We start from the raw sequence: 25,665 nt of genomic DNA, 5'->3' as shown, positions 1-25,665 counted from the left end.
GGCCAGGGGCCGGGCTGGGGACGCGCGTGGTGATGGCCTCGCCGGCCCCTTGCCCTTTAACCCGTGACCCGGGCGCGGCCGAGGGAGCGCGGGCGGCGGGGCGCTGCGCTCGGCCGAGGTGCGGAGCCTGGAGCGGCGAGGGTCCGGCGGTGGGAGACCCTCGCTCCGGGCCCGCGTTCCGCGCAGCCCTTCACGCCTGCGGGCAGTGCTCGCGCGCGCTCCTGTCGGGCCAGCCTGGCAGTGCCTGCGCCCCATCAGCTCTCGGAGTCGCGGGCCCCAAGGCCCTGGGTGTCCTTCGCCCCGCTTGCCCGCCTCGAGCTGTAATGTGCAGAAGAATCACCTCGGGAAGCGGGGAGATGGCTCCCCGAGGTGACGCCCAAGAATCTGCCTTTCCCGCTTGTGACGCGCCCTCCCGCACAGGCTTTGAGATGCGGCAGCAGCAAGGAAACTGGATCCGTCTCTGACCCACAGTCTTAAAAGTGGGTGCCGTCGGTCTCGAGGGCGAGAACGCAGGACATGTGGTTGGAGCGGCGTGAAGCTTGCTTTACTTTATTTCCTGCGTACCTGCCTACACACCCGCACGCGCGCGCACAGACACGCGCCCGCGCACAGACACTCCCCCCGCCAGCTGGTGCTGGGTCAGTTCCACTCATGGCTAGGAAGATACCTGGCTTCAGAACTTCACCTGTTGGGAAGCTTCTCATTTGGAAGGAGAAAGGAAAGATCTGACCCGCTTTAACGATTTTCAGAACTGTTTTGATACAGATGGAAAAATATGTCAATGTCTGCAGCTCTGTAAGTCAACGTTGAAAAATGCCCATTTATCCAGTGTCCCATTTGCAGAAAGGGATTGAAATGGGGTTCCTGTGATGGCACCAATATCGGTTACAATAGGTTATTAAATGGTTGCAAGAAGGCCCCATCCACTTAGCAGTGCAAATCATTCCTCCTAAAATATCTCTGAAAAACACGTTTCTCTGGATTTTCAACTGCCGTTTTATAAATGCAGTTGCAAATTGATATGACCTGTAATGGGGAAAACAAGCAGTGGTATTGGTTAATCTGGAAACAAGAAGGCAGTCCCGTGTTAAGTAGGTAAAAGCACTCCTGTAAGACCTTTGCTTCGGAACAGCTGGCGCCTAACCTACAATTGAGTTGCGTTCCAAAACTATCTCTGTAAGTCTGCTGTTTGGAACTCTGACTCTTTGTATTTCATAATCTGCAAAGTGGTTTATCCCAGGGCCTGGTCAGGAAAGCCTTTTCCACCTGAAATTGTGTGTTACGTGCATTTACAATATTATAACTTTACAGAACCTAACGGCCTGCCTGAAGAGAGATGTTTTCCGGTTCAACCTGGGGCTGCTCTGTCTGAGCATCAGAGAGCCGCCGTCCGCTGGCGCCTGCCCTCACCTTCTGTCCAGCAGTCAGGGTGAATGTGGCCCCGGTGCCGAGCCCCGCTGGAGACTCTCTTCAGCCGTGAGGTTACAGAAAAAGCATCAACAGGAGCAAGTTCTTTACCCTCGCTAAGCCTCGTGCCTTGCGGACTTGTTCTGAGGGAAAAAGGCCTGGCACGTAATAGGAATTAAGTAATTAGTGGTTACAATTAGTAATGATACAAATATGAATATCTAAATAATAACACAGTGTATAAAAGATGTAAAAATAAGTCCTCAAAATTCATGTTAATCCAAGCCCTGGGCGTTGCTAATGCTTTATTGTAGCTAATGGTTACTTTGGAAAAAATGTACAAAAGAAATAGCTGAACATACAAGGTACAGAGAATATGTAGGACTTATTCAGTGGCCCCCATTTTTATTTCTAAGCAAAGTGGACATTCCAGGTGTCGACATTCAGGTGCTCATTTTGGCTTTGCAAGTTACCAGCAGAGTGACTGGGGCCAGTTACCTAAGCTCTAATCCTCAGCGGTAAAATTAGGTTGAGTCTAATGTGCATCACATAGCAAAACGAATGAGATAAGTAAGCTCTTATCGGAGGACATTATCTAGTTTAATAATTAAACTGTATGGTAGTTCTAGTTTAATTCTTTGCCCCAGATGGTTACATTCTCGCCTGCCCTACAGGAATCCTCCCTCTTTGACGGGGGCATCTCAGCCCCCTCATCAGGAAGTACCTGCTGTTGTATCGCTCCTGACCCCCTTCCCTTCCACGAACTTGCTTGTCCGGCCTCCCAGAAGGAGGGATTCGAGGACAAAAGTGAGGCGGGATCTGGGCTCTTCTGGCTGAGCAGGCCTTCCTGCAGGCTGTTTTTAAAAAAGGAGACAGGATTTTTCTCTCCTCTAAGAAATTAACTCAGTACAATCTTTCTCAACCTCGGTTGTCTATTGGAGTCTCTTGGAGAATTAAAAAAATACAGCTGCCTGGGTCCCAGCCCAGAGATTTTGATTTAATGCAGCTTGGGCATCTGGAGATTTGAAGGTTTGCCAGATGATTCAAATCTAAGTTTGAGTCCCCCTGGTATAGTGGGGGCAGGAAACGCTCTCATACAAAGGGGCCGAGCGTGTAGCTGTGTAGGTGTTGCTGAAGGTGTGGTGAACGTGTTGTGTGCTGCGTGCACCCCAGTGTCTCCTGGCCTCATACTTGGCAAAGTGCGTAGAACTGCTGGTTGCAGATTGAACTGTCTTCCCTGCCAACTCCCAGGCAACATGGAGCACCCAGCCCAGAGTAGGGGGTCAGGATATACGTGAACGAGTGAATAATACGGCAGAGTTCCGGTGTTTTAGAAAGCACATGCCAGGGCTCTACCCCAGATTTACTGAGTGGGTCTCCCAGGATTGTCTCAGGCAGGTGCATTTTTAACTCCACAGGTGATTCTAATGAACACACCTGCTTAAGAACACCTGGGTTAGAGAAGTGATTAAAGGGAGGGAGAAATTGACAGCCCAAGAGAAAGGGGTTCATTTTTGTTCTTTAAGTTTTCTGAAGTTTTCTATCTATCCTTTTTCCTACCTGAGAGTTTGGAAAATTTGGTGTCTTGAACGGGGTTCAAAGTGATGAGCACATGTCAGGGCCATTCCAAGGCCTGGCCTCTGCAGCCTGCTTTTGTCTCAGCGTTCTTTTAACAGTGTTATCGGAGGCCTGTCATCTGAGAGCCCTTTGATAAGCTGGAGGGAACATGCAACACTCCTTTCATGTATATTTATGTGGAAGATCATTCAATAACTATTATTTTTAAAAATAAAACTTTTTTCTTATGTTTGAAATTGATTTGCTTTTGTACATGAACAGTTCTCTGTCCTGTTTCCCCAACCTGGAGATGGATGCAAGGTTTTGGGAGCCTCCATTAACCCCAGGGGTAGGCTGGTGGGATAATGGCAGGTCCCTCAGGTGTGACGACAGACAGGGTGTTGGTGACAAAACGCCAGGCACATTTCCTGCCCCGATAGCCTGGCTGCAAACCCCTTCACCATTTGGCCCCGACCTTTGCTCCCTCTCTGCCCCCGTGCTCTTGCCAGGCTGAGCTTGCCTGGTCTCCACATGTGCCCCCAACCCCTGGGCCTTTGGTCATGCCATTTCTTCTTCTACAAGCACCCTCCCCACCGCATTCTTTCTTCAGAGTTGTACCCATCTTGGAGGTTCATCTCAAATGCTGCTTTTTCAGTCTGCTCCAGGTACCTCCACCCAAGCCTGCTACAATCTCTCCGTCTCTCTGAAGCCACCTTCAAAGTCCTGCGCCTTAGTAACCCTTCCCTGCCATTGAGCTCCCATCACGCCCAATTCTAGACTGCCAGGTTTTATCTCTGTATTCTTAGGCAGCCAGAAGAATGTGGGATGGGGATAATGAGAAGAAAAGAAATTTGGAATGGGGAATCAAAACACCGATACGGCAGAGCACAGAGGGAAGTCCGAAGCTTTGGGCTGGAGAGACTTCGGGCTGGCCACGAAAGGGGAGCCCGTGTGAGCCAGGCCCTGGGCAGCTCCCGGCCCTGGAGGGGTGCGGGCCTGAGAGCCAGCAGCCCCTGGTTGTGAAACCCAGTGGCTTGGACCTCGAGAGAGATGGGGGGGCCTCGTTATACATGACCTCTTCACTGCGCAAAATGCCTCTCCAAGCATGTCCTTCACACTGCTGGGAAGGGGGCCCCTCGAGAACCTTGAGGGCACGAGGAGTGATAGAGGGGCGCAGTCTCCCTTAGCTGAGCTGAGCGAGCGCTGGGCGTCTGTGTCTGTCTGGGGAGCTGCCTCGTTTCCCGTGCTGAACGCAGGCGTCTGACGGCCTCTCCCCTCCCTGAGGGTGTGCAGACGCCTCTGTCTCTCGCCGCCGGACGTGTCAGTAAACCGTCGTTTCCTGAAGCGACTCTTAGCAGTGGAGCGTTATTCGCCTTTACCTTGATTCTGGAGCTGTCCCAGGAGCAGGGCGTTAATAACAAGTAACAGCAGGGTCTGTGGGACACGACCATGGCTCCGTGGTGCTTTTACTGCTCCTCCCGTGATGTTTCTCTAGATAATGAGCTCGTATCAGTAGTTATGTCAGGCCTTACCACCACTCAGGTCTGTCATGTTTTTCCAGACGTTGTGTGTTAGGACTCGACGTGCCTGTGTTCGGCACATTTGTTCCAGCATCTGTCCTGGCACGCCTTCACGTCCCTTCTGCGTGTCCCCCAGCCATCTGGGGAGTTGGTGGGAGGCTCCCAGGGCCTGAGGCAGGGCGCCGTATGTGCTGTGTCGATGTGCATCCTCACGTTGTCATCCTGGAGCTTCCGCGAGGGCAGTTGAGGCTCCCCAGGGCAGAGCCCCTGGGGTGGCACGCGGTTAGATGCTGCAGCGCGGGAGGTCTTGGGCCAGGGAGGGCTGGGGGGGCGGGGCTTTGATATGGACCTGCCTATTTAACAGTCAACGCAGAAACATTTCAACATCTTAAAAGCAGTCTGGCCACATTGGTGCAGCCGGGCCTTCCTGACCAGGGCCCTCGTGTGGCTGGCTGGAGAATGGAGAGGCCAGATGCCTACAGGACAGCCTCGGGCTCAGGGCCTTCCCTCTGGACTCTGAGACCAGCCTCATCCTTGGGAACGCCACCAACGCAGCCGAAGGTCCGGGTGCCTCCTCTGGACCTGCTGAGGCCCAGACGGGTGGCTCCAGGGTCTGTGCCGGTGCCCACCTGGCATTCCACTGCAGGGGCTCCCGTGTCAGCCTGCACCTTGGCACCCCAGCGTGGGCCTGTAGGGTGGCCTGTGTGGCCGTTGACTTCAGCAGGCCTCTCGGTGCCTCTGTGGGATAAGCCCTGAGCTGGTGCTGTAGGATGTTCAGACATGAAGACGCAGCCCAGATCTGCAGCGTGGCGGGGAGGAAACAAACTGGTCCCTTTTTAGGTCTGGAAAACTGAAGCACGTATCAAAGTAATCCGAGGGACCTGGGGAGGGTACTGCAGCTGATTCGTGTATAAAAGCGTGGCTTTGTCCTCACATTTGTGCTGCTCAGTACTTTTCCTCTGGGGCTGGGGCTTTTCTCTTCCAGCTCGTCTGTGACCTCCGCCAAAGTGGCTGTGAACGGCGTCCACCTGCACTGTCTGCGGACTGGAGGCGGAGAGCACGCGGTCCTGCTGCTTCCGGGAATGTTGGGTCTGGAGGTTTTTACCAAGTGCTCTGAATGCTGTGTCCCCTGTGCTGCCTTCACAATCCTAGATGCCCAAGCTTGATGATTAACTTTAGTGCTTTGCTGAGATGCTTTAAGTAGTATTTGCTACAGTCAATTTTAAGTGATGTAGAAAGATACCTTTCTACTTTATGCAGTTTTTATTCCTTTAAATACCCAGTTTTCTCCCATGCAAGTCCAACACTGTGTAGTTGCTTACAGCTTAGGGGGATGACGGGTCAAGGAAAGCAGTGTGGGAAGAAGGGATGGGTGAAGGAAGGAGGTGAGTGGGTGACCAGCGGCCTAGTTTGCCCGGAATTGAGGGGTTCCAGGATGTGAGACTTCTGCTGCTAAAAGTTGGACTGATTGCCCTGTTGTGCTTGACTATATGTTCAGCTAAGATCAGAGCTAAGAACAAAACTGGGCTTAAAGCCTTTTTGAAGGTCAGAATTGGTTTGGTGCGAACGGAGCGTGGTAAAGCCAGGTGGATTACGATCTCCTCTTACAGATGAGTAGTTTAGATGTAGAAAGTTCGGGGGGGGGGGGGTGGAATTTCCGGTGATCCCAGGGCATCTTAAATTTGGTTTTAAGGGTTTTAGTATTGTTTTATTTTTAATTTAGTTAAGTAATCCCAGTATGTACTTATTGCCTTATAATTTGCTTCTTTCTCTTAAAAGTAAAATGCTAAAATTTTTCAGTCACATGATGGTTCCACTCGATGTAGCCTCAGCTGATAGTGGCACTGTTGTAACTATTGAGGCGTCTCTGTCCAGATAGTATTTAGTCTCTTTTTACCTCGAGCTGTTGTAATGGAGGACCATATTTACTCCAATGGCTGATGTAGAGTTAAAGCAATGAACAGTTTGCCATTGTTTCAGTATTGCTGTCATTATCCAGGTATAAAAAGCTTTTGGCAATTTAATTTTTGCTTGTGTAAAACATTAACCTGATTCAAAAATCGAACAGCAAGTTTCTCCCCTAAACTACTGTCCCCCAGCACCCAGTTCCCCTACCCACGGGCAACCAGTGTTGATGGGTTTCCTTCTCAGGTATCATATATTGGTAACTATTCCTTAAAGTAATTTCATTAGGGTTTTAGTATTCAAATGGTCTTTGCACTGGTCTTCAAATGTATACCTGTGTGCCAGATATTATTGTTTCTGAAATTGGTCTTGAGTTACACTGTTGCCTTTTCCCACCTTCTCACCTCCTGCCCCTCTTTCAGCGCAGTTCCCTGGAAGACCCTCCAGTTCAGGGATCATGAGAGAAGCCTCAGATGTCAGAGCAGTAGACTTGTGCTGGAAATCCAGTTATGTTTTCAGCTTGGGTTTTCTGGATGATCTACCTGATGTTGAGGGAGGTGTATCTTGTCAGGAAGAGTGACATCATCATCCTTGATGACATTAAATGATCCTACAGCATCTTGAAAGACATTTTCTAATAATTGCCAGTTTATTAAGCAAGACGTTTAGTATCCATTTGTGACCTGAGCTGTGAGTCCCCAGAAATCAAGCAGAGCTTAGAAATGAGACGCTGACTTGCCCCTGGACTGGGCTCCTTGGGAGTCTGGCCTTCCACCCTGTGTGGACCACACAAGACCACCCTGCCTGTGCACACGGTGGCCGTGACCGTGTGCGCAGGCTGGGCGCTGCCGGTCAAGTCCGCCGCCGGCCTGAGAACGTGGTTCTACTTGCTAACATAACGCTGGTTCATACGGTTGTCATGAAACAAACTAGTTTGATTTCTTCCCTCCACACCCTTCCCTCCCCCCTCATTTCAGTGTTTTAGTTTAATTTTCTGGTTTCTAGTTATAACCAGAAAATGAAACCTTCAGGGCTATTCACATTAGCTTAGTAAAAGACATCTGGGATTTTAGAATTCTGCTTTGAATAACTAGGATCAAATCTCATTAATGTGTCTACACATATTATTAAGATCTCTCTCATTTGTAACAGTCATTTTTTAAAAAAAGAAAGAAAAAATAACCCAGAAGCATGTTGTATCAGTAAGTTTATCTCTATGCAGTTTCATGAATTTTTTTTTTTTTTAATAAAAAGCATGATTAAGCTGAAGAGAGATCAAACGTGCTGAAATAACGCAGGACCAAATGAAAAATCAGGGCCTCTGTCCTTCTCAGAGTAGCCACTAGGGGGAGGTGGGGGGTAGGTCTGAACTCCAGCAGGAAAGGAAGCTGCTTTGCTGGTTACAGCTGAGGTCTAACTTTGAGTAGAAACTAGTTACTTTAAGATTGTAGTTGCTTCTGCTTTTGATGTAGCGTGTTTGAAACAATGAAAACATTTACTGGAGTGTAACCAAGTGACTGCTTTCAGGAAGTGGAGAGACTGATTTTGGACCTCAGATTGAGAACCTGAATAAGAAGCTCTTCACGGTGGTTGCCTGGGATCCCCGAGGGTACGGACATTCCAGACCCCCAGATCGAGACTTCCCAGTAGAATTTTTTGAAAGGGATGCAAAAGATGCTGTTGATTTGATGAAGGTGGGTCTCAGGCAAGAGCCCAGAGGAGGAGGGTGGCTGGCCCTGTCTTCATTTGTTTTGCTTTTGTTTGTTGTTTCTTCAAGGGTAATACCACGTGACTCCTATAGAGAATTCAGAGTTCAGGTGGGTATAAAGAGGAAAACAGATATATCAAACAATCTAACTATTTAGAGGTACTGCTACCGAGACTTTGAGGCTCTGCCTTTCTGGGCAATCTTATTACATGTGTAAGCACACAATTCTGTATTGATGGCATCCTACTATACCTAATGATTTTCCAGCTTACTGTTCATTGAACAGTTGATCAAGGAGATACTTCCATGCCAATAAATACAAATTTACTTCAGTTTTATAATAGGCACTTAGTATTCTGTTGTATGGATACACTGTGTCTTAATTCCCCTCTCTTCTGATGGTAGCTAAATAATTTCTAAGTTGCCTTGTGTGTGTGTGTGTGTGTGTGTGTGTGTGTGCGTGCGCTCGCGTGCACGCAATTATACACGGAAGTGCAGTGAACATTGTGCTGTGCGTGGACGTTGTGGCGCTCATGTTTTGCTATTGCAGACAGTGCTGGTGTGGACTTCCTGGACCTGTCCTGGTACACGTGTGTGAGAGCTCCATGCACATCTAGGAGATGACTTGCTGGGTGATGGGAGACGCAGATGTTCATTCTACAAGATAGTGCCAAAGTATTATCCATAGTAGTCACACCAATTCAGAGTCCTATCAGCAGATGTCTTGGACTGGTACTTGTTACTTCTTTAAATTTCCCCAATCATTCAGTTTTTACTTCTCGGCAGCATCTCCCAGATGCTCATCTTCCCTGTCAAACACATTCTCGGAGCCTGGCTCATTCACCCGAAGACCAGTGTAACCACCATCATTCTTTCCCAGCCTTCCTGTAGCCAGTTCTTCCCATAGTTGCAGTCAGTGGCTTTACCAGATGCAGTGACTCTCCCGTTTCCCTCTCTGATCTGCATACCTGTCCTCAAAGTCTTCGCTCGGACCTGCATGGACGCACACACGTTGTCACGTCCAAGTACAGCTGATCTCCACTGTTTCCGGTTCCTTGAGCCTTTATCCAACCGGAAGATGTAGTCCCCTCATCATTCAAAACAATACTATGTACTTAGGTTTTTATGACAATCATATTTGCACCATAACTAATTGAGAGAAACGTTTATGTCATCAAATGGTGGACTCTAGGATTTTTCTTTAATGGCCAATTGACACTCCACACACCACAGCTGTGTTGATTCTGATACTGGACGATCATCAAGTTCTCTCAGCAGCGAGGAGCCATAACCTGTGCTGTGCATTTCGTGGTATTTGTCACAGATGCTGAAGTTTAAGAAGGTCTCTTTGCTGGGGTGGAGTGATGGTGGGATAACAGCCCTCATTGCAGCTGCAAGATACCCGTCCTACATCAACAAGATGGTGATCTGGGGGGCCAACGCCTACGTGACCGACCAGGACGAGGAGATTTATCAGGGTAAGTCCCTCCACCTGGAGAGCAGCGTCCCCTCCCCCAACCTTTCTCAGGCCTTGTTTTGATGTGAGTTGACAAGTCATGTCTCATCCGTTTCCTCGGCTATAATGTGGGAAGGCGGTGAGTTCTCAGGAGAGTAATGCAATTTAACTAGTCTGTATTTTAAAGTTTCCTATTTCCAGAAGTGACACTTTTTATGAGTCAGGAAAAGGCTAATAAGTAAAGTTCGTATTTACATTTCCTACTGTGGTAGTGACCCTCAAGGAAGGAGGGGGTTGACATGAAGTGTTATTTACAGGCTCATTTCAAGTACCGTGAGTGTGGAAGGGAACATTGTATTCAAACATGAACCCTCATACTTTGATAAAGAATTGTTGTGCTATTCACACTTTTAAACGTTGTCCTTCAAGCTTATCTCTGAGGATTTTTAGAGACGGGGGGAACAGGGGCTGGCAGAGTGCAGCCCGTGGGCAGACCTGGCCCACTGCCTGTTGGTGTGAGGCTGAGGCTCTGATAGAGGAGACCAGCGCTGTGGTTGCTGGGGACCGAGAGGGGTGGTCCCCTCCAGCCTGGGTTGCTACCCAGGGCCTGTACTGGTGGCCACCTCACCCACCGGGCACCCAGTCATGGCATTCCAGTTGGCAACTCAGGAGTTGCTTAGCCCCCAGCAAGCTGCCCGAATTGAGACCACTGGGCTCGCAGGATGAGAGGAGGGCGCACTGAGATCTGGGGGTCCCTGGGGCGAAAAGTGCAACTGGCTTAGGCTTCCCCCACTTTCCTGGCTGCAGCCTTCGCCCCTCTGCTTCTCTGCAGGAGGCGACAGCAGGCGTGCGGGTGATGACACCCTGCCGCCCCGTGGCTTCCCTCTTGCGTCACCACCGCTCCTGAGCCTCCGTTTCCCCAGTTTGTCAGCATGTTTGTTAACAGAACTAAAAAACAAAACCCTCCTCGGGAAGGTCTCCTCGCTGAGGCAGACGTCCCATCGTTTACTTCTGCTCCTCCTTAAATATGTTATGAGATACACTTTAAAATATGTATTTTAATATATATCTTATGTAATAGTGTAATAGGATATATACTATAAAACAATGTATATTTATAAAACAAATATTTTATATATTTAATTTTACATAAATAATGCATATGTGTATAGCATCTCTATAAATTAAATACGATATCGAACATATAATAGATAATATTTTTATTTTGATTATTTCATAGCTGAACTTTTAGTTCAACCGTATAATATTTGACCCATATAAGGCAACACCTGCGGCGTGAACGGACCCGCCGAGGAGCACGAGGTCAGTCGCTGCTGGCCGCGCGCTGCTTCCGGCCTGAGTCGTCCATCCGTGTGCCGTCTTGAAGGCACTGTCGTCACGCACATTCATGTCCCTAAGCGACACATAACTTAGTTTTATTTGTTTTGGAGCTAAGCAGGGTTCCTCCGTCCTATGTGGCGTTTTCTGTGACTCCCGTTTTACACACGGTTCTCTTAGAACGCCGTTTCTGAGGCTCGTTCGTGACGGTGCCGTGTGGCGTCCTGCTGGGCACGCCTGTTGCACTTCTCCCCCCCTCTCTTTCCCCCTGGTGTTGCTGTGAGCGTCCTCGGGTGCGTCCTCAGCGTGTGAGCAGGCCTCCCTGGGGAGGACGCCCGCGCCGTGCTTGCAGATGGGCCACTTTCAGGTGGCTCCCACCCCCTCAGCGCATATCCTCAGCAGGAACTCGGAACTATCAGAGTTCTTAATTCGGGCCAGATGGGTGTAAGATGGTATTTCATCGGGGGTCTTAATTTGCATTTTCCTGTTACTAATGAAACTGAGAATCTTTTCATGTGTTTATGCACCACTGCGGTTTCTTCTTTTGCATTTTACCTATTCGTGTCTTTTTACTGGTTTTTAAATTTTTATTGTGTAATATATGATAGATGTAAATAGCACAGCATGTTTCACGGGTGCGTGTTATGAAGTGTAACAGCAGAGCCAGCACGCAGGAGACCCCACCCAGTGCAAGCAGAGAGCACTTCTGTTACGGGCACGGTGTTACTGATTTGCAGTGTTGCTTTGTTTTTTGGTTTTTAGTAACCTGATTACCAACTCCTTGCTGGTTAGCCATTGTGTAAGTAGTTGTGTTACCAGTGTGTGACTTGTCTTTTTGCTTTCTTTCTGAACAGAACTATTTAATTTTAATGTGAGGAAATGGTACAATGTTTTATTTTCTCATTGCCTTGGTGAGTTTTTAGTTGAGGTACAAATGACCTGTAACATTGAGCTGCTCTTACATTTGCCGACGCGTCTGGCTCTTTGCTCACCTTTCCTCCTTCCTTCTCACATGTCCCTTCTAAGGCCCTCTCTCTTTTCCCTGAAGTTGTTCTTCAGAAGTTCTTTAAGGGCAGGTCTGGTAATAGTCAACTCAGCTTTTACTTGAAAATGTTTATTTCACGCTCACTCTTGAAACATGGTTTGGCTAAGTACAGAAATAGAAATGGAAACGTATCTTCTCTGCTATTCTGGTGTCTTCTGCCTTCCTTACCTGCTGTTGTGGGTCTGACTTTCCTTCCTTTGGAGTGATATGTCTTATCTCTGGCTCTTTTTCAGATTTTCTCTTTTTCTTTGGTACACTGCTGTTTTACTGCCCCGTGTTGGATTTCTTTTTGTTTTTCCTATTTGGGCTACATTTAACTTTTGTCTGGATTCTTTTATCAGTTCTGAGAAACATTGTCACCTGCTGATTCCCTCTGACAGTGAATCCCCCTCCTCTCCCTCCCCCTCCTCCATCTTCCCCCTCCGTGCCTCCTACCCCTCCTCCTTTGGGGACTGATTGAACTTTGTAGACCGAGCATTTCCGTCTCCCCATTTCTATTCATCTCCGTGTCTCTGTGTGTAGGGCTCTGCATAATTTCTTAAGCTTTCTCTTCCAATTTTCTAGTTGTTTCGTTATCTTTCAAAGATTCTGATTGCCTTGTGATCTTTGATGAGGAGTGGATATTTGCTTACTCTTAATCTGAAAACAAACAAAAAGACAGTGAGCATAAGTTGAGAACACTTTCCTTCAGAGAGGATGTCCGTTTGCTGCTCTTGGCAACTGTGGATGGTACCAGGTTGGGGCCATTTCCATCTCAGGTTCAGCCGTGTCCACCCTCCCCCAACCAACAGTCACTTTCCCCCGAAGCAACCCTGCCTTTGAGTGGTCTTACCACTCTTCGCTCTGTTTTCAGGGTTCTCTTACACACAGACACACACACACAACACACACACACACTCTAGTTTCCATCAGTTACTGCAAACTCCAGCAGTGCAACAAAAATTATATATTATGAAAGAGCTAGTTGTTCCACTGCAAGAGGGCCTTCCCGAGGGTGTGGTCTGCTACACGGCCAAGGGCAGAGCCGTCTGTGGGGCACTTCTCACGGGCTGTCTTCATGCCGTCGTGCCAGCTCCTCTCTCCTCTTCCTTCTTCCCAGGTCTCCTGCCACCTCTTCATTTTCAGGCTTCTTCTCTGCATCTCCCCACCAACCCCGCCCCCGACCCCGTCCGGAGTCTTCTCAGTTTTGTGCGGAGCAGTTCAGCGTCCTCAGCCTCTGGACTCCACCCTGGGCGTCCGTCTGCGGGTTCAGAAGAGTGAGCGAGAGAAAGGCAGGCACTGTCTCTATCAGGGTCAGCCTGCCTCAGACGGCAGTTCACTTTAAAGGTGGCTTTTAGCCATTATTTCCTTTCCTAACAGAGAGTCATCTGTAATATAGTTTGTAGTTAGTAGTTACACCCATGTGCCTTCAGTGGCAGAAATTAGAATGAATGTGTGTGCATTTCTCAACGTACATAAATGCAGTTCAGAAAAAACTCCTGTTATAAATAATGTCATTTTCACTCACATGACCCTAATTAGGGGAATGTCTGCTTTTATCTTACACCTTTAACAGAAAGCATTAATTTTAGATCTAATTTCATTCACTTGGTAAGAATCTGCTGGTCCCTCTTTTGTGCCCAAGGGCCACAGTGGGGGACAAAACAAAGCAAAACCCCACACGCAGAGCTCACATCTTGGTGGGGACCCAGCACTTGGCACTCAGCACGGACACAGAAGCCACTGAAAGTGACCAGCGCTGAGCAGAGTGACGGACACGGGGTCGGGGAAGGCCTGGCCGACCTGGGCGAAGCCGGCGTGAGCCACGTGGAGGCCGGGGGGGCGCTCCCAGCTGGCAGGGCAGCCTGTGCCGCGGCTCCGAGTGCCCTGCGCTTGGAGTATTTACAGGTGAGCTCTAGTCTGAGACCAAACCCATCTTGCCCACGCCTCTGTCTTTCAGGTATCCGAGACGTGTCTAAATGGAGCGAGAGAACAAGAAAGCCTCTGGAAGCCCTCTATGGGTTCGACTACTTTGCCAGAACCTGTGAAAAGTGGGTGGATGGCATAAAACAGTTTAAGCATCTTCCAGATGGTAGGTTACACAAGCTATTTAACGGCCCCTTTGCTCATTAGAGAGGCTGCTTGAGTCCCCCAGATGCTCGAGGATTCCTCGGGGATTAATGCGCTCGCCCACTGTCCTTCCACACTGATGTGTGAACAGAGGGTGCTGGTGATCGTGTACAATGCGAGTTCTTGTGTGATAGACCCGCCTTGCACCAGAGACAGACCATGTGTACAAAGGGTCACATTGTTGAGTCTCTCATAGCAGACTGTTCTTTTTCCTTCCAGTCCTTTGTGTGTATGATGGCAAAATCATTCTCCAGAAGCCTCAGATACTCTTCATTTTCTGATTCCAGGGTGGGTAATTAGAAAACAGAAAGCTGCAACAGACACCAGATTTTCTCTTTTTCACATTTAGAGGTGTCACCCCACTACATCCTCTGTTACTAGGACAGAAAAGGAGGGACTCTCTGTCATCACCTTCAGCCCCAGAAGAATTAGTATGAGGAAGAAAGTATTCAGTCCTTTCCCAAGTTCAGAGCTAAGTTGTGTCACTTTAGCTGTGACAGATGTCTTCCTGTCTTTATCTGAAAAATTAACATGATTTCCAATAACAGGAAGAATTGACATTCTGAAGAGAAATTCTGAATTAAAGTCTATTTTTTATAGCTATTTACATTTGTAGTCTCTCACTTTTCTAATTGCTAAAAGAATCGAGACTAGGTAAGATCTAATCTTGAAGCACATTCAGTTACAAAATTGTTGTGATTCAGGTACCAGTTTGGTTTATTCAGTAATCATTTCCAGAATGAGTCATCTGTCAAAACTTTCATAATGAGGACATTTGGAAATGTTACTTTTTTGGTTTAAGTTCAAAACAGCAAGTATATCCTGTTCAAATGCAGTATCCACCCATAGCAACAGGTCCTTGAAATGTATTTCAGGGAGAATGAAAAGACAACTACAGACTGGGAGAAAATATTTGCTAAAGGACTTGTATCCAAATGTACAAAAAACTCTTAAAACTGAACAATAAGAAAACAACCCGAATAAAAGATGGGCCAGACAACAACGAGATCCCACTGTACACATCTTAGAGTAGCCACACAGAGGAATTTTAGGACAGTGAAAATGCTCTGTATAATATCATCATTGCATCCACATCATTATGCATTTGTCCAGACCCACCAAATGTGTCCAAGAGCGTGTGCCCGTGGAAAACCCCGGGCTCAGGGTGGTGACGGCGCGTCAGTGCAGGTTCATCTGTTGTGAGAAGCATCTGACGGGGTGTCGACGATGGAGGAGGTTGTGCATGTGTGCGGCCGGGGGTACGTGGGAGCGCTCTGCCTCCCGCTTGGTCCTGCTGTAACCTAAAACTCTAGAAGATGCAGTCTGTTAGAGAGAGAGTGAGGGAGGAAGTGTCACGATGCAGAGAATCTGGAAACGTATGAATCGTCTTACAGCAAGGCTGTTAACAAACTTCTCATCTCGCTTCAGTACCGACTCCTTTGACAGGAGCCCTTCTCTTGTACTCAAGGCTATGGCTGCTCAGTTCAGCTTAGGGATTCGTCGCCAGATTTGGAGTCAGGCCCAGGGGTGGATTCTGGCTTTGCCACGTGGCTGCTGTTTGAGTGGGTTCAGGCAGATCACTTAGCCTCTCTGAGCAGCAGTTCTGGGTCTGTGAACTGGAGATACTGGGAACTACCCAGGAAGCTGCTGTGAGGATTATATGTGTGAGGTGAGGTGTTTTTATATATACACACATGTATATAAAGTATGTGAGATTTTATATACTATGTGAGGTTATATATATGAGGTTTTATATACTATGTGAGATTGCATACGTGAGGTTTTATATATATATTCTATGTGAGGTTATATATGTTAGGTTTCATGTTTTATTATATGTGAGGTTTTATATATTATACGTGAGGTTATATACATGAGGCTTTATATGTATTATATGTGAGGTTATATATATGTGAGGTTTTATATATATTATTATATGTGAGGTTATATCATGTGAGGTCGGCTTTGATACAGTACCAACTACAGGGTGAGTGCTTAATAAAAAGTTAGCACTACTATTGTAAAAATACTTGATTTACAAGCGGTTGTATCTACTGTATGAGTTAAAGCCTGCATCTCCTGTGTCTCACGGGTGCTGAGTCACTGGGCCGGCTCCTGACACGCGGGGTGGGCTCGGGAACACTGGCGTTAATCGCCGCGGGGCTGCTCAGTGGCGGGTGCGGCCACCCCGGGGCCAGCAGGCGGTGACCCCCACCCACGAGGAGGGAGGAGCCGCTGCCTGGACAGCACCCGGGGACCCCGGCTTTCTCAGGGCAGCTGGGGAGGACGGGGTAGCTCTGGGGTGCCTGCTGGGAGCAGGACACCTCCTCTTAGCGGTACAGCCATCCCAGGGATGTATGATGGTCCCTGATTAACCGAGAGAGGCCAAAAAACTCATGGAGTTAGGGCACCCCCAAGATTTCCCCCGCAGGAAATGGCAGGACAGGAAGTGGAGCCTGACTTGTGCCATGTGAGCCTTGGAAATGCTGTCACTCGTCAGGGTGAGGGCCTCTGTCAGGGGTGTCGGGCGGGAGGGGTGGACAGCAGCTTCTGCACAGCTGCAGTTGTAGCTTCACCGTGAGGGACACAGCCTTGAGGGCCAGAGGGCCCCACTGAAGACACTATTTCAAGGGAGGAGCTTTTCAGATACCAAGCGTCTACCATCGTTTGGCAAACGGAACTGCCCCACGTAATATAAAGACTTGTAGGTTTTTGTTTGTTTTAACTACTGTTTTCCATGAATTATGAATTTAAATCAGGCAAGAGTGCTTGTTCACTAGTAGAGCTTAAAAGAAAAAAGCCACGAGAGAAACAGAAAGGAAACCCAAAGAATGTTAGAGCTGGAAGGCACTCAGACCCCGACTCATCCAGGCCGGTCTCGTAGAGACAGATGCTAAGGGCCGGGGGCGGGGTGGGAGGGCCCGCTTGCCCGCGCTCTGCTCCCCCCCACCCCGAGGAGGGTCACGGGAAAGCAGAGTCTCCGTGTCTTTCAGGTAACATCTGTCGGCACCTGCTGCCCCTGGTTCAGTGCCCCACCCTAATCGTGCACGGTGAGAAGGATCCTCTGGTCCCGAGCTTCCATGCCGACTTCATACACAAACACGTGAAGGGGTCACGGTGAGTTCAGCGTGAGCCAGCACTCTGCCCTGGGGGCTTGGGAGGTAAACGGGAGAAGCTGTAGGAAGAGAAGAAGCATGAGGGTTGGGTTTTTCAGGTGCATCCCACCCCATTTTGCCCGTGTGAACCAACAGTCCTGCTGTATTTAGGGAACGGGGCCAAGGAGCCCTGGAATCTGAGGGCAGGAGCTCTGAGGGCTGCAGCACATCAACCTAAACAGTCACCTATCATTTGGGAACTTTCGTTATAAAAGCACTACTTACCCAGTAAAGACAGTTTGTAAAATCAAAAGAAGAAAGCAAATCGCCTGTTGCTTACCATCCATTTAAATACCTCCATTAGTAGCATTTTTGTGTACTACTCCTTTCTAGTATTTATTTTAACATAGATAAAATCATATTCTATATTCAACTCTGATTCCTGCTTTTTTCCCACTTAAAATTATGTTGTAAACTTTTTGTGTTATTTAAGCCTTAAATATGTACACATCAGAGGAGAACCTGTTATTCAGAATCACAAAACAGCAGCGTCTGCCAAGCCAGCTGTGTTGGTGGCCCATTCGATTAAATGGCAGAGACAACGTTCCTTGTCTGTGCAGCCCTGTTTCTGCCAGCCAACCTGGGGACGCCAGAGAACCTAATAAGACATGTCAGCAGAAATTCTGTTCTTCAATCCCATTTGTTTTTATATGGAGCAGAAATTTATAATTTAAATACTTTGGCTGACCCGGGAGCCAGCTTCTGCTGGTGCTTATATCAAGATGAAAATCCCATGTTGAGCAAGCTGAGCATTTCCTTGATATGCAGTGACGCACATCCTGAAGGAAAAAATGAGGTGCGGCCAGGAGGTGGTGGCCTGGGTTTGTTTTTCTTAAGCAAACCTACTGGAAAATAAACACCCAAGTGAGCCTTGGTCCCTTCAGAGACTGTATGTTAATTCCAGAGATGCTGTCATTACTCAGGACATCTTTGGAATTGTATAGAATTCTTTGGAAACTGGCTTTGTTAGTGACCTAAGAACATTCTCCCTCCCCCCCCCACCCCCCGACCCCCTCCACGAGCCGATTCCGGTGCCCACTGCAGGCCAGCACTGCCTGGCAGGTCCGTAGTGGTCCCTGAGCTGAGAGCTCCCACAGTCCAGCAGGGAAAGTAGGCTCAGAAACAGTTCCTCTACCTCCTAATCATGCTATTTATTCCATGATAGATTTTAACAAGTGTCTCAGAGAATTTTTAAATGTGGGAGACATGCTTCTTATTCTGCAGTAAAATAGCATTACTATAAACCTGTCTAATTCCTATGTCCAAATAGCATTTTATATTTTAAAAGGCATTTCACATATGATATCTAATTACATATACTTCACAACAACCTTATGGAAAAAGACTTTGTCCCAATTTACAGATGAGAAAATCAAGGCTGAGACGTGTTAAGTAATCTTCCAAGGTTGCATGGCTAGTAAACGACAAATCCTAGGGTTTTTTCCTCCTAATATGGTGCTTTTCCCCACAGCACAGCTGTCTCTCATAAACATACTCTTATTTTAATATGATGGTAAGATGCCTGTATTATATACTTTCTGACCTGGTTAATTGCCTTCTAGCTTCAGAAATGACAGGTTTTTGCACACTGATGCTCATGATAAATGCAGTGTGTTCCCTTAGAGAGCCAGGTTCAGTGAAAGTCTGCAAGAAAGTTTAATTTAGGAATTCTGTTCCAGACCCATCTCCTAGCAACAGAATACATCAATATGGGAGAAAAATATTCCCTTGCCATTCAGATGTTAATGGTTTCAGTACACTCTCTTATGGAAGGTCATTTCTTAGAGCAGGATTCTTTGGAAAAAATGAGTTCAGAGTAAAGTGTTACACTTGCTCCCTTCCTCTGCCAGAAGAGCCCTTTATGTTGGGCATGAACCTAAAACACGGTGGTTAATTCTGGACCCACAAAAAGAGGGTTGATTCCTTGAGCACCAAGGTCCCCCTCCGACTGTGTGCACAGGCCTTCTGACCCCAGGGGAGTAACTCCAACTCCGAGTGCAGGGTGCTTCCGATGAACTTGGGGTTTCATTTCCTTGCCAGGTACATTTATAATTAAAGAATTAAAAGCACAAGTCTGTCGCCTCAAAGACTGTACTACAAATAGATAATCAGGTATGAAACAAATGCCTTTCTCTCCTAGAAGGGGGCCGAATGAAGGGTGGGCGTTCAGCAGGCCCACTTCCTGCCTGTGACAATTTGTCTCTCTCTGTTCTCTTTGCTGGAGAAGAATCACAGCATCTCCTGGAGACAAAGAGGCCTCAGAGATCACTCAAGTTCAGTGATTTTAGGTTTTGTTTTTAGGCAGTTGAGCCCTTCCTCCTAACAAACTCTTCTGCAGAAGTCCCAGATACAAAGCATAAGATAGTGGTCGCTGTGATTACAGCGGTGACGGGGAGCAGGCCCTGCCCGCTCCGGGCATCGCCCGCTCGGCCAGCCCTCCCTCCTGGATCGCACGGCACTGACACGTCGCCTGCCTGGCTAACCAGCCTCTGCTTGAGCGCCTCCTGTTGCCGGACACGCCTGGTCCTCGGGGCCACCCAGCTTGCTGTCACAGTTTGCGCCGAGCAGAGCCTGCACCCTTCGGACCCTTTGGGGCTGGAGTGGACGGGCCCCTGGAAGCAGAGGGGCCGAGCTGGCTCAGGAGAGGGTGGGCCTTCCCGGAGGATGTGACCACCGCGCTATAGTGGAGACACGGAGTGCTCGCCGTGCGTGGTCGTCAGCTCCGGCTGCTGTGACAGAGACCGCACACTGGGCGGCTGAAACTACGGACATTTAGTCCCTCACAGTCTGGAGGCTGGACGTCCAAGATCAAGGTGTCAGAGGGTTGGTCTGTCCTGAGGCCTCTCTCCTTGGTGTGCAGATGCCACCTTCTCCCTGTGTCCTCACACGGTCGTCCCTCTGTGTGGGTGTCTGTGCCCTGATCTCTTCTCATAAGGACACCAGTCAGATTAGATTAGGGCCCAACTGTGTGACCTCATTTTAACATGATACCTCTTTAAAGACCTGATATCCAAGCAAGGTCACACTCTGAGGTACTGGGGTTAGGACTTCAGCATGTGAATTGGGGGACATGGCTCAGCCCATAACAGTATGTTTCTGAGGAGGTGCTCAGATCTCAGGAATTGGGGGCCCAGCAGAGATCAGGATCTGGGTTTCAGACCCAGCTACACGTGACCAGCGCCTTGCCTCGAGTCCTTCTGTACCCCTTGCCCCTTCCTTGCCTGGCCAAGGCCACCCAGCCTTCCGGTCACAACTTGGATGTCTCTTCCTGCTCTTCCGATTACTCACCTTTCTGAGGCCACACGGCCCCTTATTGATACCTTGTTAGCAGCGAGCATGCCAGCATGTGTACGTGTAATATATCTAGAGAGAGAGAGGATGGGTTTACTCTAGGAGTAAGGCATTGGCTCGTGCCGCTACAGAGGCTGAGAAGTCCAAGATCTGCAGTCAGCAGCTGGAGGCCCAGGAGAGCTCATGGTGCGGTTCAGTCTGACTCTGAAGACCTGAGAACCAGAAAGAGCTGACGTTTCCGTTCGAGTCTGAAGGCAGGAAAAAGCCAGTGTCCCAGTTTGAAGACAGGCGGGAGGAGTTGCTCTTGCTCAGGGGAGGGTCAGCCTTTTGTGCTATTCGGGCCTTCAACTGATTGGATGAGGCCCACCCCCGTGGGGAGGGCAGTCTGCTGTGCTCAGTCTGCTGATTCAGGTGTGAATCTCATCCCGAAACACCCTCACAGACACACCCAGAATCATGTCTGACCAAATGTCTGGGCACCTGTGGCTCAGCCAAGTTGACGCATAAACCCGACCCTGGCGGAGGGCAGCTGGCGGGAGCTTCCTCAGAGGCCTTGGCCTGGCGGTGGTAGCGCTAAGGGTGCCTGGGCTGCCCAGGTCGTGGGTCAGGTGCTGGCCTCTGCCTCACCACGGGAGGGAGGAGGGGCCTCGCTCTGCAGCTTCCTGGCCTTGTCCGGTCTGGCCAGCAGTGGGAAGATGGCCCCAGACCTCCAAGGTGGGCGGGGGGGAGTGGGGTGGTGGCATGCCCCTGCGGGCGTGAAGTGAAAAGGGCTTGTGCTGGCAGCAGGTTCGTTCCGGTTCCGTGGAGAGGGGGCCCGGCGGACACCGAAGGAAGGGGGCACACCCCCCTCAGCTGCCCGGATGAGCCTTCCCACCCCCCCCTCAGCTGCTGTTTCTAGTTCCTCCTCTCTGACTGCAGGCAGCTCGCGACCCCCTTTAGGGCCAGGTTCCGGGATTACCTCCAAACAGGACCAGCCTCATCCTTACAGAGCCGGGTCCTGGTGTCTCACAGTGGGGGGAAGGGGGGGCTCATCCTTTCTAGACAAATCTCACCCGTGACATTTTCTAAAATCTTTTTTTAACATCTTTATTGGAGTATCATTGCTTTACAATGGTGTGTTAGTTTCTGCTGTATAACAAAGTGAATCAGCTATACGTATACATATATCCCCATATCCCCTCCCTTTTGCATCTCCCTCCCACCCTCCTTATCCCACCCCTCTAGGTGGTCACAAAGCACCGAGCTGATCTCCCTGTGCTATGCGGCTGCTTCCCACTAGCTATCTATTTTACATTTGGTAGTGTACATATGTCCGTGCCACTCTCTCACTTCGTCCCAGCTTCCCTTTCCCCTCCCCGTGTCCTCAAGTTCGTTCTCTATGTTTGCGTCTTTATTCCTGACCTGCCCCTAGGTTCATCAGAGCCATTTTTATTTTAGATTCCATATATATGCGTTAGCATCTGGTATTTGTTTTTCTCTTTCTGACTTACTTCACTCTGTATGACAGACTCTAGGTCCATCCACCTCACTACTGATAACTCAATTTTGTTTCTTTTTATGGCTGAGTAATATTCCATTGTATATATGTGCCACATCTTCTTTATCCATTCATCTGTCGATGGACACTTAGGTTGCTTCCCTGTCCTGACTAATGTAAATAGTGCTGCAATGAACATTGTGGTACACGACTCTTTTTGAATTATGGTTTTCTCAGGGTGTATGCCCAGTAGCAGGATTGCTGGGTCGTATGGTAATTCTAGTTTTAGCTTTTTAAGGAACCTCCATACTGTTCTCCATAGTGGCTGTATCAATTTACATTCCCACCAACAGTGCAAGAGGGTTCCCTTTTCTCCACACCCTCTCCAGCATTTGTTTGTAGATTTTTTGATGATGGCCATTCTGAGTGGTGTGAGGTGATACCTCATTGTAGTTTTGATTTGCATTTCTCTAATGATTAGTGATGTTGAGCATCCTTTCATGTGTTTGTTGGCAATCTGTATATCTTCTTTGGAGAAATGTCTATTTAGGTCTTCTGCCCATTTTTGGATTGGGTGGTTTGTTTTTATTATATTGAGCTGCATGAGCTGCTTGTATATTTTGGAGATTAATCCTTTGTCAGTTGCTTCATTTGCAAATATTTTCTCCCATTCTGAGGGTTGTCTTTTCATCTTGTTTATGGTTTCCTTTGCTGTGCAAAAGCTTTTAAGTTTCATTAGGTCCCATTTATTTATTTTTGTTTTCATTTCCATTTCTCTAGGAGGTGGGTCAAAAGGATCTTGCTGTGATTTATGTCATAGAGTGTCCTACCTATGTTTTCCTCTAAGAGTTTTATAGTGTCTGGCCTTACATTTAGGTCTAAAATCTCTTTAAGGTAAGAACTTTCCAATTGCAGTCGATTGTGGTCGCCAGCAAACGTAAATAAATTGTCTCCAAGTTGGAGCATTTTGTTGATACGCTGTACATAACTGGAACCTTCATAACGACTTTCGTACATTGTGAAGCACAATACAGATAGGGTAATGGGCGAATAGCAAACGTGTGTTAAGTGTCTACTGTGCGCCCGGAGATAATTTCATCTTCAGAATAACCCTGTGGGGTGGACACTGTTACTGTCGCCACTTTCCAGGTGAGCAGCGGCGGTTTAGGGAGATGCTGTCGCTTGCTGGTTAAGAGCCTACGTTGGTGTGACTGGCTTGTCCTGCCCCCATCATAGCCAGCGCCTTTAGCCTGTTTCTCCTTCGCCCACTCGCACGTAGGGAGCGTCGTCCAAGGACCATCCAGGAGAGGCGGAGGGAGACTAGAGGGACTGTAATTCCTCAAAAGGTCCAGAATCACATTTCTTTTTCTAAAGGTGCCAAATGCAGTGAGGCACCTGCCCCAGCAAATAGGATCTAGCATCTGCCCCCGAGGGGTCCATCCTCTCCAGCTGAGCCGTATTTCTGGCGCTGGGGAATTGCCTGCTCGTTTTCCTGGAAAGTGTGATTGTTTGAACACCACTCTCCACGAGCGTGTGATTTGATCCTTTGTTAAGTGGGTGAGAGTCTGGGTCAGCAGTGGTGGCCACGCTGCCCTGGCGGCCCCGTATTTACACCTGTCCGGGGCAGTGCTGTCCCGAGAGGAGCACATGTCAGGGGTAGTGACCCCTGTGTCAGACCTCAGGGAAGGCTGTGTTGAGGACCCCGAAATGACCCCAGCAGCTATCAAGGAGCAGAGCTCTTTTATTCATACCCTCATTCGTCCATCTGTCTGTCCGTCCCTCTGTCTGCCCATCCTTAGTCCAGTGCAGTTCTGAATGTAGATGCCTCAGAACGGGGCTCCCATATTTTTAACGAGGGGCCCGGTTTTTATTTCCTGAGACTGAGATTACTACTGGGAGAACACAGCCCTGAGGCTAAAAAGATGGGATTCGCAGCTGGTGTCTCTCCTTCCTTCTTGGGTGTCTGAACGAATAATAGGAGTGGGTCGGCTCGCCACACAGGAGGACTTGCAGGTTTGGCAGGGTGGGTCTCTGCTTCAGAGGCCAGCGTGGAAGGTGCAAGGTATCCCAGACGTGCCCTTCTGTGACTGCCAGCATCCTCGGCAGTTGGTTCTTTTCTGTCTCCTGAGAACAGAGGCCGTGACTGTCCCTGTGAGCCCCGTCCCTCTGGAGGGCAGCTGGTCCTTTCTCTGGGGTGGTGCAGCTCATACTTCTTTCCTGAATAGCATTAACATTGACTTGGAAATGCCCTGGTTATTGTTAATGGCATTATTAACCTTCCCCGGGGCCTCAGAAAGATGCCAGCAACAGATCCTCCTTTCAAGCCTGTGATCTTGATAGTCTGGGTTCCCTCACCACCCCCCACCCCCGTGTGGTTGGGTGCGGGAGGCCCAGCATCGCCCTGGACAGCTCTGTTCCAGGCTCCCTCCCGCCACGCGTCCTCCCTAATGTTCACGGAGGTCCCTAGAGCTCTCAGCTCCCCACCCCGTGGGAAGCAGAGAGAAGCAGGAGATGTGGTAACTGGCATTTTGCCCCAGTGTAGTCCTTTTAACGTCTGTTACTGGGGACAGAGCAAGTCAGACTTGTGCTTATATCCTAGAACCTTTAATTTGTTTAAAACTTATTGTCTGCACTGTTATAGCCAATAAATAAAATGTGTAACTCAGAAGTCTGCCTTTATTAAAGAAACTGCAGACCAGCCACATTTGACCAAAGCCCTGTGGAAAGGAAGAAGCCTCCCGAGGATGGTGAGGTGTCGTGACGGCTGCAGAACCAAGGGCGGGTGGCTGATGCAGGCTCCTGCTACCCTCACAAGCGTCAGGAACATTTACTTGCCCTTTGTCTGGTGGCTTGTATGCAGACCTGCTCAGTCCTCCAAAATGATGGGGTGATTTGGAACCTTGAACAACAGGCCTGCGGGGGGCTGTGAATTCTGATTTGGGTTTTCCCACTACACAGATATTCCAAGAAGCTCCAATCCAGTGGATTCTGGACACTTCATCTTTTTATCATCTTTCCAACCCTCTCTCTCAAGACCAATGTTATTAAAAAGAATATTTTTCTTAGGTAACCACCAATCACATCTCCCACTCTCAGTCAGGTTTGCAGTCAAACTATTTCTTACCTGATTCAGTTCCAAGCACAGCGTGTGTGCTCTGTCACTGTTAAGTCTCTATTCTGGGACCATCCATAAGATGTACCTTACACTTTCTTCCTAATAGAGGTGATGGAAAAAAAAATAAAACGGCAGTTTCTCACTTGAGGTTTTCATGAAACGATAGGGAGGGTAACGGGTTTTTAAGTGATGTGCCATTAATCAATCTTTTTTTTCTTAGGTTGCATCTGATGCCAGAAGGCAAGCACAACCTGCATTTACGTTTTGCAGATGAATTCAACAAGTTAGTGGAAGACTTCCTACAGTGACAGTGTCCCCGAGGACATGTGACCTGTGAATCCTGAGCCTGGGGCTTGAGCCTGGTGCTGCCTTTGAAACCCGCCTGCGGGTCACCCCCCAGTTCACCTGCCTTCCCAGGCTCGCCGTGCCTCCCCACAAACTGCTCCTAATCCAACAGCAATAATGACATATTATAAGCATCCTCTAGCTTTCATAGCTACAAAAATTAAACCTGATTTTTCAATGTTGTTGTGAATTTCTACCATTGTCTTAAAAAGTAAATTGCTATCATGATTTACTTTA

At 48.5% G+C, this 25,665-nt stretch overlaps 1 protein-coding gene across 4 annotated transcripts in view; it reads left to right on the top strand.

The window, feature by feature from the left end:
- The window catches only part of BPHL (biphenyl hydrolase like), a 26,167-nt gene extending 502 nt beyond the window's left edge, over positions 1-25,665 (top strand). Inside the window, exons 1-7 of one of the 4 annotated variants that reach the window (XM_082346040.1) lie at positions 424-795; positions 5,470-5,573; positions 7,917-8,083; positions 9,422-9,575; positions 13,876-14,007; positions 17,039-17,162; positions 25,304-25,665. In XM_082346040.1, coding sequence (XP_082202166.1) covers positions 776-795; positions 5,470-5,573; positions 7,917-8,083; positions 9,422-9,575; positions 13,876-14,007; positions 17,039-17,162; positions 25,304-25,391 — 789 coding nt within the window. In that variant the 5' untranslated portion in view covers positions 424-775 and the 3' untranslated portion in view covers positions 25,392-25,665. Of the gene's footprint in view, positions 1-423; positions 796-5,469; positions 5,574-7,916; positions 8,084-9,421; positions 9,576-13,875; positions 14,008-17,038; positions 17,163-25,303 lie in introns of those variants that run through there. The other 3 variants (XM_082346039.1, XM_082346042.1, XM_082346041.1) reach the window with 3 other exon arrangements.

Source organism: Balaenoptera borealis, assembly GCF_965194805.1.
Source record: "Balaenoptera borealis genome assembly, chromosome: 12".
Classification (NCBI taxonomy): Eukaryota; Metazoa; Chordata; class Mammalia; order Artiodactyla; family Balaenopteridae; genus Balaenoptera; species Balaenoptera borealis.
Note: the sequence above shows the minus strand (reverse complement) of the source record. Positions and strands in the feature narration are given on the sequence as shown.